The 17,700-nt window shown below is 42.8% G+C and overlaps 1 protein-coding gene across 3 annotated transcripts in view; it reads left to right on the forward strand.

The window, feature by feature from the left end:
• Positions 1 to 17,700, forward strand: part of GABBR2 (gamma-aminobutyric acid type B receptor subunit 2) — a 364,244-nt gene that overhangs the window by 171,837 nt on the left and 174,707 nt on the right. For all 3 annotated transcript variants that reach the window (XM_082468617.1, XM_082468616.1, XM_082468618.1), the window contains exon 4: positions 4,510 to 4,611. In XM_082468617.1, coding sequence (XP_082324743.1) covers positions 4,510 to 4,611 — 102 coding nt within the window. The remainder of the gene's footprint in view (positions 1 to 4,509; positions 4,612 to 17,700) is intronic.

The following is a 17,700-nucleotide window of genomic DNA, read 5'->3' on the forward strand; positions in this document are numbered from 1 at the left end:
GATTGCTGGACCCCACCCCAGAGTGTCTGACCCTGTAGGTCTGAGGTGGGCCCAAGAATCTGCATTTCTAACAAGTTCCCTCAGGTGATGCTGGTGTTACTGGTCCAGGGGGAACACTTTGAGAACCACTGCTTTAGGGACACGCTTTCTGGTGTTACTTCGCATCCACAGTCCATACCAGTTCTTGGGGGGAAAATCAACAGCTGTTGCCTCCAAGCCTATTTTCGATTATTTATTCCTAGAGCTCTGACCCACTGGTTCTCCCTGGTGCCGAGTGAGCTGTGCTCCTTTCAGATTTGCTCCGATGGCCAGGGCTGGGATTCATTGCTCCAGAAGCAGGGAGAGTTCTTCCCTTAGGCAATCTCAGCCCCGTGAGCTGGCCCCGAGGGCCCAGCTTTTAAGGACTCAACCCTTCCTAATCTCCCTTCTAGCAGCACTCAGGGCCCCCGCTCATAGTCTTCCTCACTCCACTGGCAGCCCTGACCCTCCCTTCTAGGTGATGGGGCAGCCTTCTTCTCTGTCCCTTCCCTGCCCATCAGCACCCATCTCTCCCCCTTCCTCCCAGGATGGCCGGGGCCTTTCAGCAAATCAGACTCCTGATGGCTGCCTCCCTGGGCCCCATATGCAGATTAGGCCCCCAGTGGGACTCTGGCTATACTTGAGTATGTGTGTATGTGTGAATGTATTCTATTTTCTTGAGAATTAAGTGTCACTCCTTTCCAGGAAGAACATATTTCTGCTTTTATAGTGGAGGTGAGTAAAAAATAGGATTCAGTTTGCTGAAATGCAGTTTTTAGCAAGCTGATAAAAGATATTGGCCCTGTAAAACAGGAGATACCTGCAGTACCAGAATGAAAAAAAAAAGGTTTTTTTTTCTAACTTACTTAATAATAATCTTTAACCAGTGCAATGAATGATCCTTCTAGCCACACGTGGGAGTGTGGATTTTTTTCCTTGTGAGGTGGATCAATTGCATTATTTCTTTAACATGCTTTGGTTATTTTAAAATATCATTTATTACTGTTTTTTTCCATTTGCTTTCCCTAAAAAAGTCCATTAGAATAAATGCTCAAGCTGAGCAGACTTCTTTGTGCTGAAATTATGATCAGTGAGTGCCTAATGTCACCAACCATCTGTTCTGACCTGTTCTGGCTCATAAGCCTTAGGAACTGTCCACATCTGGCAGGATCCAGAAGAGCCAGCCTGGGACCATTCAGAGAGCACTGGCCTGGGAGTCACACCTCAGTTTCCTCATTTGTGAAATTAGGGGCAGAATGAGGTAACCTCTAGGGTGTTTTGGTTTTGTTTGTTTCGAGTTCTGACTGCCTGTAAAATATTTTTTCTGCCGTTAATTATATACAGCTCTCATGCACACGCTTACTCACAGATAGATACTCCAAGCCACTGACAGCCTTGATGCTGCGTCTTAGGCCTGGAAATGATCATTCCAGCTTTTAAGCAGTGTAAAGAACTTCAGAATTTCCAAAGCCATTCCACATCCTCGGTGTTTTTGCTGGGCCCTGTAAGTTACATGCTGTATTGCCCCCATTTTATAGGTGAAAAGACTGAGACTCAAGAGAGTTCGAGTAGTTTCCGTAGCTTTGGGTGGCATGGACGTGGAGAGCCGCGGCTCGACTGTGCATGTCTTGGTAGTCTGTGAATTGGCTGTGTTGCCTTCCAGCAGGGCCGAGTTTGCACATTTTCTGTGTTTAATAATTGTTGTTGCTCCACAGCACCCTCATGACACACAAAACTAATAATGGAACCCCACCTGCATCCAAAAAGGACTTGAGGGACTTCCCTGGTGGCGCAGTGGTTGGGAACCCGCCTGCCAATGCAGGGGACACGGGTTCGAGCCCTGGTCCAGGAAGATCCCACATGCCGCAGAGCAACTAGGCCCATGTGCCACAGCTGCTGAGCCTGCGCTCTAGAGCCCACGAGCCACAACTACTGAGCCCGTGCACCACAACTACTGAAGCCCGCACGCCTAGAGCCTGTGCTCTGCAACAAGAGAAGCCACCGCAGTGAGAGGCCCACGCACTGCAATGAAGAGTAGCCCCTGCTCACTGCAACTAGAGAAAACCCGCATGCAGCAACGAAGACCCAATGCAACCAAAAATAAATAAATAAATAAATAAAATTTATTTTTAAAAAAGGCAAAAAGGATTTGACGCAGCAGAAATGAACTGTAATGGCAAAGTCAGCTTTTTTTTTCAAGCAACTAGCTCCCAATCTTCCATCAAAATAGAGGTAAAAACTAAGGATGGACAAGGTTCACCCTGACTGAGGCAGTGTCATTCTTTTTACAAAACATTTATTGCAAAGTATTTCGAGCATTCAGAAAAGCACAGAACACCAAACACCCATGGACTAGCCACCCAGAATTAATGTGTTCACATTTTGCTCTATTTGCGTAATATTTCTTTTAAAGAAATGAAATACAGCAGTTCCCACTGAAACCTCCTTTGTTCCCCTTCTATGCTGGTGGCTTCCCAGTGACCATCCTGTGACATTCAGGGCCAAATTATTCAAAACATTTTGATACATACATTGGGAGGATCCACCACTTGTTGAAACAAGAAGTGCTTTTTTTTTTTATCATGGTAAAATGTAGGTAACATCAAATTTACCATTTTAACCATTTTTAAATTTACGTTACAGAGGCATTAAGTACCTTCATATTGTTATGCAAGAGGCACCACCAGCCATCTCCAGAACTTTCCATTATCCCAAACAGAAACTCTGTACCCATAACTCTTCATTCCCCCATCCCCCAGCCCCTAGGAGCTACTGTTCTCCTTTATGTCTCTATGAATTTGACTACTCTAGGTACCTCATCTAGGTGGAATCTTACAATATTTGTCCTTTCGCATCTGACTTATTTCACTTAGGATAATGTCTTCAAGGTTCATCCATGTTGTAGCATGTATCAAAATTTCATTCCTTTTTAAGGCGGAATAATATTCCATTGTATGTATAAACCACAACTTGTTTCTCCATTCATCTGTTGATGGACATTTGGGTTGCTTCCACCTTTTGCTCTTGTGAATAATGCTGCTACGCACATGAGTGTCCAAATATCTCTTTGAGTCCCTGCTTTCAGTTCTTTTGGGTATATACCCAGAAGTAGAATTGCTGGATCGTATTACCATATGATGGGTAATTTTAACAGTGCACAAAGGTTCCAATTTATCCCCATCCTCATCAACACTTGCTGGGTTTTGGTTTTTGATAATAGCCATCTTAATGGGTAGGAACAAGAAGTGCTCTTAAAGATCATCTTCTCTTGAAGAGGAGGAGACTGAAGCTCTAAGAGGGAAAGGGTTACACAAAGAGGCCGAGGTCACAAGCAACTCAGTGCCAGAGCAAGACCTAGAACTTGGGTCCCAAAACTCCCACCTGGTTCTTTCTACTAAAACACACAGTCTCGTTTCCATGGCTTTATGTCAGAGGATATACAGTCATGGACATGGGCCAGATACAGATTTCAGATTTATTTGTTTTGGTCCTAACTTTGTTTTTTAAAAAAAATTGAAAATAATATCAACATTTTAAAATATGGGAGATCCTGTATTTTAAAAATCTAGGGACTTCCCTGGCTGTCCAGTGTTTAAGATTCCTTGCTTCTATTGCAAGGGGCACAGGTTCGAGCCATGGTTGGGGAACTAAGATCCCGCATACTGTGCAGCGTGGCCAAAAAATAAATAAATAAAAATAAAAATCTGGATTTCTGATTTCACCCCCCCAAAATCAGAAGGTCTGGTGACTCTGGACCAACATTCTGGCATAGCATGTTTGGAGCTGAGCAGCAAGTGCCATCTTTAGGTGAGGCATGTAGTCACCAGTTTGCCACAGTCCCCACCACTCCCTAGTATCCTTCCACACAGGCTGCTTCACACATTGGCTAGTCCGTGTGAACACTGGAGTTTGCAGCTTTCTGCTTTCCAAGCACATAGATGTTAGTCATTCTGTGTGTCAGCAGACACATAGTTATGTTTAACATCTCAGGCGGATTCCATACCCCCTTACTCTCTCCTCTGTTTTACTTTGTCTATATGAATATCTCAGCTATTTCTTCACCCTAGAAATGAAGCAATATTGCAAATAAATAATGCAAAATATAAATAAAGAAGTATTTGAATAGTCTGATTTGGAGACAGCGTGATGTACTTAACTAATCTGATTTGGAGATAGTATGAAACACCAGCATGAAAGTCCAGAGACTTGGATGCTTGTCTTAATTCTTCCAGGAAGTTCCTGGGCAACTTTAGTAAGCCCCTTCCCTGTTTGGCCTCCTTATGCCTACGTGTCAAGTGTAGAGTGGGACTGGGAGATCTCCAAGGCCCCAGGGGGCACTCTAGTTTTTAATGAAGATAAAACCCACTCCTTTTGTGCGTCGATGGAGAAAATCACCCTGCCCATTTGAGCCACTTCCCAGGACGACCCCTGTGAACTGGCCCTTCCTGTGGCCGCCAGCACACCCACCCTCTGCTTTCTCTTTGCTGGCAGGTGAGGAACGACCTGACCGGGGTTCTGTATGGTGAGGACATCGAGATTTCAGACACTGAGAGCTTCTCCAATGATCCCTGCACCAGTGTCAAAAAGCTTAAGGTAGGTGCAGCTGGCCACAGCCCAGAGGACAGACTGACCGCATGCTCCTGGGGTTCCCCCAATCCCCTGACTTTGAAGGAGTCTCGAATTCAGGCTGTTTCATTTCATCCTTGGCATCGGACATATGAGGAGAAGCTCTCAGAAGCTGGCTTCCCTTGGCTGTCCCCAGTGCTGGTTGTCCAGCACTGGCCAGAGGTCTGATTGCCAGGTGCACAGCCATGTGGAGCTTGCTGGGTGATTCTGTATCTCTCAATCCAGCCTGAGACGCAACCAGGGCGCAATTATTATCATGTCTGTTGTGAAGAGGCTCAGAGAGAGGAACTCTCTTGCCCAAACCCACAGCAAGGAAGTACTGTTGTTGGGACTGAAAGCTCAGGCTCCTGACCCCCTCCAGTGACACTCACTCCAGGAACAGAAGGGTCAACTAGATGTTTGCCCAGTTGTAAGTAGTTCCTAACTGTCATCTGTCCATTCATTCCCCAAACTCTCTCAAACACCGTGTTTGTGCCAGACACTCTCCTGGGCTCACAGACACCGTCAGGCCTGCCAATGTCCTCAGGTCACTCAGAGCTGGTAAGGAAGGCAGATACCTCTCAGGGGAACCAGGAACCGAGGGGCTGGGGAACAAAGGGAGGAAGTGACTCATCCCTCCCGGGGGAGGGTTCAGACAAGGCTCCACCACAGAGGATGGGCAGGAATGAGACCTGCAGAGTGAATATCAAAGGGCAGGACAGCCATGCTCACTGTGCACTTGGGATCAGCAGGAATTCCAGGAGGCTGGAGTACCGGGGTGGGGCCATGGGAAAGATGCTGAGGCCGAAAACAGAATTTGGAGCCAGTTTCCATGAGCCTTGGATGTTGAGCTAAGAAGTTTGGTCTTTTATCCTGAGGGCAGTGGGGAGCTGCTGGGGGATTATAAGCAGGTACAGACATAGTTAGAGCTGTCACCTTACTCTTCCATTCGTCATGCCCACATTGAAAGTCTCCTGAGGCCCCAGATGCCAACTGCTGACATGTCCCTTCTCTCTTGGGCTGGTCCCAGGTTATACCAATCAGAGCAGGTGGCAGTTTAGAGCTCATGAAGCCCTCAGTTCACATATGGGGAGACTGAGACCCAGAGATGGGGAGCAGGGGAGCAGAGCACCAGTTGTTTGTCACCTGCTCAGGAGCAGATACCACATCTGCATTGACATTTCAGCCCTGGGAGCCTCTGCAGATGAGGAAACCGTAGCTAGGGAGGGCCTGCTAGCAGCCTAGGTGTCTGGGGCTGGATCTGCCCAGCTCTTCCTCCACAGACGATGTGGCCTGAGGGTGGAGTCGGGCTGTGCAGAGGGCCGGAGGATCAGAGGAGTGGAGTGCCTGCTCTGCAGGGACCACTTGGGGTGGGGCTGGGGTGGATGGGGCTCTGGTGCTGCTCTGACATTCTCCTGCCACACACAGTGTCTCCCCAGGGTGGGCACTGGAAATAGCTTCCTGCACCTCAGAGGCCTAGCGGAATTCTGTGGGCTTTAAAATTTAAAGAGCCTTTATGTGTGGAGCAGACGCATTAGTTGAAAGTCTACAAGAAACTGGGGATGGATGGAACCGGGTGCTCTGCTCATCAGCCAACTAATTCCAACAGAAGCAGGAGTGATATGAACGCTGATGAAAACAGCAGCTGGCCTTTCCAGTGCATTGAGCAAGGGCCAGGACCCCCTGCAGAGCCCTTGACCTTCACTTGCCCATTCAGCCCTCCCCAGAGCCCTGGGACAGAGAGAATTTTTGTATCCCCGTTTCACAGATGGGGAGCTTGAGCCTCAACGAGGTTAAGAACTCACCCCTAGTCACCCAGCTGGAAAGTGGTGCGTTGGAATTCAAACTCAGATCTGGGCAATGCCATGGTCCAGCTTCTCCACCGCCCCACACAGCTGCAGTTCTGAGAAAGGATTCCAGCATCACATAAGCCCGGGAGAGCAGAGCCAAGGACAGCATGCTCAGGCTGTTGGCAAAGGATCCCCTCTGTGTGGAGTGCTCTTCCCCCAGAACCTGCATGGCTCCTTCTTGCATCTTCTTCTAGTCTTTTCTCAGTTGTCCCCTTTTCCCAGAGGCTTTATTTAAAATTTAAATCCCTGCCCCTCGCACTCCCACCCCCCCTTTCTGCTAATTTTCTCCATTTCACTGATGGACATCTGTATCAGTGTCCTGGGGCTGCCATAGCAAAGCACCGCAAACTAGGTGGCTTAAAACAACAGAAGTTTATTCTCTCACACCTTGAGGCCAGAAGTCCAAGGTCAAGATGTCGACAAGGCTATGCTCTCTAGCAGCCTTGGAGACTCTTCCGTACCTTTCTCTAAGCTTCTAGTATCACTGGCAATCCTTGATGTTCCTTGGCTTGTGGCTGTGTAACTCCAGTCTTTGCCTTCACTGACATTTCCCCCTTTTCTCTTCACATCATCTTATTAGGACACTAGTCATGTGGGATTAAGAGCCTACCCTACTCCAATATGACCTTATCTTAACTAATTTCATCTACAACGACCCTGTTTTCAAATGAGGTCACATTCTGAGGTATTGGGAGTTAGGATTTCTACATATCTTTGGGAGATACAGATTAACCCACGATAATATCTGACCTCCTATACATTTTACCCAGTTGTTTTGTCATCTGTCTCCTCCCACTAGGATGTAAGCTCTAGGAGGCAGCACTTTCTGTCTGTCTTGGTCACTGTTTTGTTCCCCAGCACCTGGAACCAAACCTGATTTGCTCAACACATTTGCTGAGTGTGTGTAAACAAAATACCAAGTCTGGACAGACAAAGCTAACAGAGAACACAAGGATAAAGTACTCAGGAACAAAGAAAATTAACTTCTGGAAAGCTTAGAGAAAAAGCAAATCTTTGGTTTGCTCTGGGATAAGATAGAGAAGGAAGTATAGAGGACAAGGAAGATAACTAAATAGCAACTAGCAGAATTAAAATCTGCATTGGAGGTAGTAGAGAGCAGAGTTAATGCCAAGGAAACTAAAACTCAGTAATATGGAGGACAAACTTGAATTGCTTTGCCAGAATTCAGAGGAAATGGTCAAAGAGATCAGTCTAATGAGAGGAAAGATAAGTTATGGACACTGGAGAAGGGAGATCCTAAGGGAAAACTGGGACAAATGAAACAGAACCAAAATCAAAAACAAAACAGGAATCTCAGTATCAACAAGCACAACTACCACCCAGATCTTGGTTTCTAGTACCATTCTCCATGAAAAGGAACCAGGGCTCCTTGGAGAAATGCCTGACTCTAGGACTGGGACAGGAAACATACAAGATGATCCTGGAGCATCTTGTAGTGCCAGAAAGTTAAGGACGTGCTCAAACCACATCAACAACACACACTGATGGAGGTGTGTCAGAAGAGTACAGCAGCCAACTGAAAGAGCCACTGAAAGATCTCCCAGTGGCCAAAGCTGGGACATTTGAGCAATAAAATAAAAGTGGTGTTGGATTATAACCCAAAGTATAAAACAGATACTCATGATTGAGTAAGTAAATGGGAGAGAATAGACAAATCTCCTATGCCAAAGAATTCCAAATAATTTATGTAGGTATTTCAGGCCCAAGGAGGTAGAGCAGAACTACCCACTTGTTAAGTGACTTCCTTCCAAAGAGCACAAGATGAAAAGGGGGGAAAAGAAGAGTAACTTTAGAGTGGAAGAATCTGACAACTACCTCAACCAGTTGACCAAGGTCAGCATCAACAGTGATAAGTCATGTTGATAGTATGTACATTTGATATGATGTGGTGAGAAGGGCACTTTACCTCTGTGTTCTTCCTCCCCAAAACCTATAACTCCAGTCTAACCATGAGAAAAACATTAGGTAAATTCTAGTTGCAGGCCATCCTGCAAAATACCTGACCAATGCTCCTCAAAACCGTCTAGGTCTTCAAAACTAAGGAATGTCTAAGCCAAAAGTAGCCTACAGAGACATGACAATGATATATAATGTGGTATCCTGAATGGGATCCAGGAATAGAAAAAGGACACTAAAGAAAAGAACTAAGGGTATCTGAATAAAGTATGAGCTTTAGTTAATAATGAATTGATATTGATTCATTATTTATAACAAATGTACTATATTAACGTAAGATGTTAATAATAGGGGAAACTGGGTGAGGACATATGGGAACTCTATATACTCTCTTTGTGATTTTTCCATAAATCTAAAACTATTCTCAAATAAGAAGTTTACTTAAAAAAAAAATAGGTGACAAACTTAAGTGGGCTCAAGAGAGATCTACTAGATTGGACCGTACAAAATTGCCGATATTCAACCATTCTGAAATTACGAAGTCAACAGTTTCATAAGGAAATGTGCGGACTGTATGTGCAGTCTAGCTGGCCTTTCTGCATTCTAGCAGAATTGGTGAATAGAGAGTAATACCCAGACACATTTTGTCAGAAGTTTTGAAATACAAACAGAAAGGGGAAAATCTACAAGTATCTAGCCCAGAAAAAAACAAATTTCCCACAAAGGTGCAAAACCAGGCCACCTCGACTCCCTTGCAACATTCAATCCCAGAGATGATGGAGCAACTGGGAGACATTCTCCGATGTGTGAGACTCACATGACGTACTACTAGCCAGTGCCCTTCTTGAAGTTAATCCTTGAAGTCCTTTATCAGCCTGCCGAGAACAATAGCAAACTTTATAGCTGAGGTCATGACAGAAGTAGGTGAGCAGGGATCACAAAAGCCCATGGAGAGAGAGCTAAGTAGTCATTATAAAAAGTTGTTATAAAAGTGTATGCAGATGCAGAAATTCATTTTGAAAGCAAACGTGCATATACATGCAATGCAAATAGATACTGTAATAACAGTAATTGAGATATAAAAACCCAAATTCCATTAACAGAGCCAACGAAGTGAGTAAAAAAAAAATTGGGTGCTAAACTCCTGGTCTTAAGTAGGAGAGGGACTCAAAAGAGGCTATTTTGCTTATGAGTTTCATAATTAGAAAAATATAAGTTAAAAAAGGCTTTGAATAACTTAACGGTAAGTATGCTATAATACAAACAGAACCTGAAGCTCCTGAAACATGGAAGATAAAAGCAAAGAAAATCTAGTCCACATATTAAAAAACAGAAAGCAAATGTGAACACCAGAAAGTATAAACTAAAACTGCAGACCAAATATAGTCATTCTGACCACAAATTCAAATAGGTCAAACTCCCTATGAAGAGGCAAAGACTTTCAGATTGTGTTTTGAAGAACTAACTATAGTTATATTTACAACACAGTGACACAGAAAGGTCAAAGGTAAAAGTCAGGCAAAAGTATATCAAGCAAACCAAACTGCAGCAAGGATCCAGTGTTCACATTAGAATAAAGAGAATTCATGGTACAGGTGTTAAACAGGATTAAGGAAGTCGTTTTCTATAGATAAGGGTACAATTCACCCTGAGAATAGCACACTCATGGACCATTATTGCTATAAATTACATCTCACTGAAATATATAAAGAAAAGCCTGTTAAAATACAAAGGAGAATTGACACAAGCACAGTAGTATTGGGAGCCACAGCATCTCTCTCTCAGTCTTGGACAGATCAGCCAGGCAAAAATAAGCAAGAACATAGAGGAACTAAATAATGGAATTAATCAGGCTGATTTAGCAGATACGTATCAAAGTTTGTCTAAAAGAAAGTCAGGAATAAAACCATCTCTGTGTGATGAAGACCCCAGGCCTTTAAGCTCACTCTGGGCCTGTTTCAGTCAGGGGCCTTTAATGTTAACTGTTGCCAGTCTGGGCTGGGAGGCCATCCCTCGAAGAGCCCTGGGTATTCCCATGGTGCCCACACTGAAGCACCAGGCTTTATGGGGGTGAGCGCCAGGCTCCAGACGTGCGCCTCTGTTCATTTTGAAACCACAGAATGCATTCCAGGCCTTAGTAGAGCATAGGCTCTTCTGTCTAGGCATAGAAAGAATTCAACAAGAGGCAAAGTGACAGGTAAGGAAAGAGTTACTAGTATAGAGCGCTGTGAGAGATACAAGCAGGAAGGCAAGGGAGTGCCATGCCGAGAACTTAGTGGCCAAGGTTTTATAATCAAAGGAAAAGCGGGGAGGTGAAGAAGGCCCCCATCTTCCTCGTTCTTGAGTAGACGTCAAGCTTCCATCATCACTTCCTCCTCCACGTCAGGTAAGGGAGTTTTCTTGTCCTACATGGTCAAACCAGGACTGTCGTGGTGCTATGAAAATGAGCAAAAAGGCGGTAAAATATACTAAAATATGGTAGATTATCTCAGGTTTCAGTATAATGTCATCTTTTCCCTATATATGTATATTTAACATTTTTATTGGAGTATAATTGCTTTACAATGCTGTGTTAGTTTCTGCTTTATAACAAAGTGAATCAGCTATACATATACATATATCCCCATATCTCCTCCCTCTTGCGTCTCCCTCCCACCCTCCCAATCCCACCCTTCTAGGTGGTCACAAAGCACCGAGCTGATCTCCCTGTGCTATGTGGCTGCTTCCCATTAGCTATCAGTTTTACATTTGGCAGTGTATATATATGTCCATGCCAGTCTCTCACTTCCTCCCAGCTCCCCGTGTCCTCAAGTCCATTTTCTACCTCTGCGTCTTTATTCCTGTCCTGCCCCTAGGTTCTTCAGAACCTTTTTTTTTTTTAGATTCCATATATATGTGTTACCATACAGTATTTGTTTTTCTCTTTCTGACTTACTTCACTCTGTATGACAGACTCTAGGTCCATCCACCTCACTACAAATAACTCAGTTTCGTTTCTTTTTATGCTGAGTAATAGTCCATTGTATATATGTGCCACATCTTCTTTACCCATTCATCTGTTGATGGACACTTAGGTTGCTTCCATGTCCTGGCTATTGTAAATAGAGCTGCAGTGAACATTGTGATACATGACTCTTTTTGAATTATGGTTTTCTCAGGATATATGCCCAGTAGTGGGATGGCTGGGTCATATGGTAGTTCTATTTTTAGTTTTTTAAGGAACCTCCATACTGTTCTCCATAGTGGCTGTATCAATTCACATTCCCACCAACAGTGCAAGAGGGTTCCCTTTTCTCCACACCCTCTCCAGCATTTATTGTTTGTAGATTTTTTTGAGGATGGCCATTCTGACCAGCGTGAGGTGATACCTCATTGTAGTTTTGATTTGCATTTCTCTAATTAGTGATGTTGAGCATCCTTTCATGTGTTTGTTGGCAATCTGTTTATCTTCTTTGGAGAAATGTCTATTTAGGTCTTCTGCCGATTTTTGGATTGGGTTGTTTGTTTTTTTGATATTGAGCTGCATGAGCTGCTTGTAAATTTTGGAGATTAATCCTTTGTCAGTTGCTTCATTTGCAAATATTTTCTCCCATTCTGAGGGTTGTCTTTTCATCTTATGTTTTCCTGTGCTGTGCAAAAGCTTTTAAGTTTCATTAGGTCCCATTTGTTTATTTTTATTTTTATTTCCATTTCTCTAGAAGGTGGGTCAAAAAGGATCTTGCTGTGATTTATGCCATAGAATGTTCTGCCTATGTTTTCCTCCAAGAGTTTTATAGTGTCTGGCCTTACATTTAGGTCTTTAATCCATTTGGAGTTTATTTTTGTGTATGGTGTTAGGGAATGTTCTAATTTCATTCTTTTACTTATAGCTGTCCAGTTTTCCCAGCACCACTTATTGAAGAGGCTGTCTTTTCTCCATTGTATATTCTTGCCTCCTTTATCAAAGATAAGGTGACCATATGTGCGTGGGTTTATCTCTGGGCTTTCTATCCTGTTCCACTGATCTATATTTCTGTTTTTGTGCCAGTACCATACTGTCTTGATTACTGTAGCTTTGTAGTATAGTCTGAAGTCCAGGAGCCTGATTCCTCCAGCTCTGTTTTTCTTTCTCAAGATTGCTTTGGCTATTCGGGGTCTTTTGTGTTTCCATACAAGTTGTGAAATTTTTTGTTCTAGTTCTGTGAAAAATGACATTAAGTTTCATAGGGATTGCATTGAATCTGTAGATTGCTTTGGGTAGTATAGTCGTTTTCACAATGTTGATTCTTCCAATCCAAGAACATGGTATATCTCTCCATCTGTTTGTATCATCTTTAATTTCTTTCATCACTGTCTTATAGTTTACTGTATACAGGTCTTTTGTCTCCTTAGGTAGGTTTATTCCTAGATATTTTATTCTTTTTATTGCAGTGGTAAATGGGAGTGTTTCCTTAATTTCTCATTCAGATTTTTCATCATTAGTGTATAGGAATGCAAGAGATTTCTGTGCATTAATTTTGTATCCTGCTACTTTGCCAAATTCATTGATTAGCTCTAGTAGTTTTCTGGTAGCATCTTTAGGATTCTCTATAGAATCATGTCATCTGCAAACAGTGACAGCTTTACTTCTTCTTTTCTGATTTGGATTCCTTTTATTTCTTTTTCTTCTCTGATTGCTGTGGCTAAAACTTCCAAAACTACGTTGAATAATGGTCGTGAGAGTGGACAACCTTGTCTTGTTCCTGATCTTAGAGGAAATGGTTTCAGTTTTTCACCATTGAGAACGATGTTGGCTCTGGGTTTGTCATATACAGCCTTTACTAAATTCCCTCTATGCCTACTTTCTGGAGGGTTTTTATTGTAAATGGGTGTTGAATTTTGTCAAAAGCTTTTTCTGCATCTATTGAGATGATCATATGGTTTTTCTCCTTTAATCTGTTAATATGGTTTATCACATTGATTGATTTGCATATATTGAAGAATCCTTGCATTCCTGGGATAAACCCCACTTAGTCATGGTGTATGATCCTTTTAATGTGCTGTTGGATTCTGTTTGCTAGTATTTTGTTGAGGATTTTTGCATCTATGTTCATCAGTGATATTGGTCTGTAGTTTTCTTTCTTTGTGATCTTTTTTTTTTTTTTTAAGGTACATCTGATTTTTTTTTTTTAATTTATTTATTTATGGCTGTGTTGGGTCTTCGTCTCTGTGCAGGCTTTCTCTAGTTGCGGCAAGCGGGGGCCACTCTTCATCACAGTGCGCGGGCCTCTCACCATCGCGGCCTCTCCCGCTGCGGAGCACAGGCTCCAGATGCGCAGGCTCAGCAACTGTGGCTCACGGGCCCAGTCGCTCCGAGGCATGTGGGATCCTCCCAGACCAGGGCCCGAACCCGTGTCCCCTGCATTGGCAGGCAGATTCCCAACCACTGCGCCACCAGGGAAGCCCCTCTTTGTGATCTTTGTATGGTTTTGTATCAGGGTGATGGTGGCCTCATAGAATGAGTTTGGGAGTGTTCCTCCCTCTGCTATATTTTGGAAGAGTTTGAGAAGGATAGGTGTTAGCTCTTCTCTAAATGTTTAATAGAATTAGCCTGTGAAGCCATCTGGTCCTGGGTTTTTGTTTGTTGGAAGATTTTTAATCACAGTTTCAATTTCAGTGCTTGTGATTGGTCTGTTAATATTTTCTATTTCTTCCTGGTTCAGTCTCGGAAGATTGCGCTTTTCTAAGAATTTGTCCATTTCTTGCAGGTTGTCCATTTTATTGGCATATAGTTGCTTGTAATAATCTCTCATGATCCTTTGTATTTCTGCAGGGTCAGTTGTTACCTCTCCTTTTTCATTTCTAATTCTGTTGATCTGAATCTTCTCCCTTTTTTTCTTGATGAGTCTGGCTAATGGTTTATCAATTTTGTTTATCTTCTCAAAGAACCAGTTTTTAGTTTTATTGATCTTTGCTATCATTTCCTTCTTTTCTTATTCATTTATTTCTGATCTGATCTTTACGATTTCTTTCCTTCTGCTAACTTTGGGTTTGTTTTTTTTGTTCTTCTTTCTCTAACTGCTTTAGGTGTAAGGTTAGTTTGTTAATTGGAGATGTTTCTTGTTTCTTGAGGTAGGATTGTATTGCTATAAACTTCCCTGTTAGAACTGCTTTTGCTGCATCCCATAGGTTTTGGGTCGTCATGTTTTCATTGTCATTTGTTTCTAGGTATTTTTTGATTTCCTCTTTGATTTCTTCAGTGGTCTCTTGGTTATTTAGTAGTGTATTGTTTAGCCTCCATGTGTTTGTATTTTTTACAGTTTTTTTCCTGTAATTGATATCCAGCCTCATAGGGTTGTGGTTGGAGAAGATATTTGATACGATTTCAATTTTCTTAAATTTACCAAGGCTTGATTTGTGACCCAAGATATGGTCTGTCCTGGAAAATGTTCCATGAGCACTTGAGAAGAAGGTGTATTCTGTTGGTTTTGGATGGAATGTCCTATAAATATCAATTAAGTCTATCTTGTTTAATGTATCATTTAAAGCTTGTGTTTCCTTATTTATTTTCATTTTGGATGATCTGCCCATTGGTGAAAGTGGGGTGTTACAGTCCCGTACTATGATTGAGTTACTGTTGATTTCCTCTTTTATGGCTGTTAGCATTTGCCTTACGTATTGAGGTGCTCCTATGTTGGGTGCATAAGTATTTACAATTGTTATATCGTCTTCTTGGATTGATCCCTTGATCATTATGTAGTGTCCTTCTTTGTCTCTTGTAATCGTCTTTATTTTAAAGTCTGTTTTGTCTGATATGAGAATTGCTACTCCAGCGTTCTTTTGATTTCCATTTGCATGGAATGTGTTTTTCCGTCCCCTCACTTTCAGTCTGTATGTGTCCCTAGGTCTGAAGTGGGTTTCTTGTAGGCAGCATAAATACAGGTCTTGTTTTTGCATCCATTCCGCCAGTCTATGTCTTTTGGTTGGAGCATTTAATCCATTTACATTTAAGGTAGTTACTGATATGTATGTTCCTATTACCATTTTCTTAAATGTTTTGGGTTTGTTATTGTAGGTCTTTTCCTTCCTCGTGTTTCCTGCCTAGAGAAGTTCCTTTAGCATTTGTTGTAAAGCTGGTTTGGTGGTGCTGAATTCTCTTAGCTTTTGCTTGTCTGTAAAGGTTTTAATTTCTCCATCGAATCTGAATGAGATCCTTGCTGAGTAGAGTAATCTTGGTTGTAGGTTTTTCCCCTTCATCACTTTAAATATGTCCTGCCACTCCCTTCTGGCCTGCAGAGTTTCTACTGAAAGATCAGCTGTTAACCTAATGGGGAGTCCCTTGTATGTTATTTGCTGCTTTTCCCTTGCTGCTTTTAATATTTTTTCTTTGTATTTAATTTTTGATAGTTTGATTAATATGTGTCTTGGTGTGTTTCTCCTTGGATTTATCCTGTATGGGACTTTCTGTGCTTCCTGGACTTGATTGACTATTTCCTTTCCCATATTAGGGAAGTTTTCAACTATAATCTCTTCAAATATTTTCTCAGTCCCTTTCTTTTTCTCTTCTTCTTCTGGGACCCCTATAATTCTAATGTTGGTGCATTTAATATTGTCCCAGAGGTCTCTGAGACTGTCCTCAATTCTTTTCATTCTTTTTTCTTTATTCTGCTCTGTGATAGTTATTTCCACTATTTTATCTTCCAGGTCACTTATCCGTTCTCCTGCCTCAGTTATTCTGCTATTGATTCCTTCTGGAGAATTTTTAATTTCACTTATTGTGTTTTTCATCATTGTTTGTTTGCTCTTTAGTTCTTCTAGGTCCTTGTTAAACGTTTCTTGTATTTTCTCCATTCTATTTCCACGATTTTGGATCATCTTTACTATCATTACTCTGAATTCTTTTTCAGGTAGACTGCCTATTTCCTCTTCATTTGTTTGGTCTTGTGGGGTTTTGCCTTGCTCCTTCATCTGCTGTGTGTTTCTCTGTCTTCTCATTTTGCTTAACTTACTGTGTTTGGGGTCTCCTTTTCGCTGGCTCCAGGTTCGTAGTTCCCTTTGTTTTTGGTGTCTGCCCCCAGTGGGTAAGGTTGGTTCAGTGGGTTGTGTAGGCTTCCTGGTGTAGGGGACTGGTGTCTGTGTTCTGGTGGATGAGGCTGGATCTTGTCTTTCTGGTGGGCAGGACCGTGTCTGGTGGTGTGTTTTGGGGTGTTTGCGACCTTATTATGATTTTAGGCAGCCTCTCTGCTAACGGGTGGGGTTGTGTTCCTGTCTTGCTAGTTGTTTGGCATGGGGTGTCCAGCACTGTAGCTTGCTGGTCGTTGAGTGGAGCTGGGTCTTAGCATTGAGATGGAGATCTCTTGGAGAGCTTTTGCCATTTGATATTACAGGGAACCGGGAGGTCTCTGGTGGACCAGTGTCCTGAACTCGGCTCTCCCACCTCAGAGGCACAGGCCTGACACCCGTCTGGAGCACCAAGACCCTGTTAGCCACACGGCTGTGCCAAGCCAGACTCTGGTCCAGCCTTGCCTATGTTTTTGTTTTTAGTGTGCACAGAGGAGCATGTCCTAGGAGTCATTAACTTACTGACTTCCCTGGGCAGGATGTGGGTCTCATTCCACCATTGTTTTATTGTTTTGGGGCATGTCTCATGCTTCTATTGCATGGTTTTGTTGCTTGGCAAGCCTGCTTTCTTGAGTGATTATTCACTTACAGGGTCTCCCTTACTTTTTTCTTTTACTTATGATACCTTAGTGGGATTAACTATTTAATCATTTGCTTTGTCCCTTTACTCTGTCCCTATCAATTTCAGTTGCTTTATTGGCCTTCCGTGGAGCAGCCCCCAACCCATCATTCAGGATTCAGACTCCAGGAAAATCTCCCTATTTTATAAATCAGCTGATTAGCAACCTTATTTCCATCTGCAATGTTAATTCCCCCTTGGCATGTCACACAGCATATTCACAGGTTCCAGGGATTAGAACATGGACATCTTTGGGGAGCCATTATTCTATCACAGGAAGACCACAAAGATAGGTCTTGAGGGGGACTGTTCCCCACTTTGCTTCATGGGAAGGTCCTAGTGGGAATTACCCCCCCACCACGGGCCAGGAATCCAGCCTGACTGCCTGAACCTGAGGTTCATACCAGCACCCCGAGGGGATGCAAAGCTACAGAATAAATGTAGTGCATCTTCCCAGCAGGCCAGTTTTGCTCAGAGACATGGGAAGAAAAATCATTATTTTTATCTTAAGATAAACATAGATATGTTATTGGAAAGCTAAATATACATGAAGTTTCAAGATAAAATAATAAACTTTAAAGAAATGCCATGCTTTGCCAGTGGGCTGCTATG

The sequence above is a fragment of the Balaenoptera physalus genome (assembly GCF_965194825.1).
Source record: "Balaenoptera physalus genome assembly, chromosome: 7".
Lineage (NCBI taxonomy): Eukaryota > Metazoa > Chordata > Mammalia > Artiodactyla > Balaenopteridae > Balaenoptera > Balaenoptera physalus.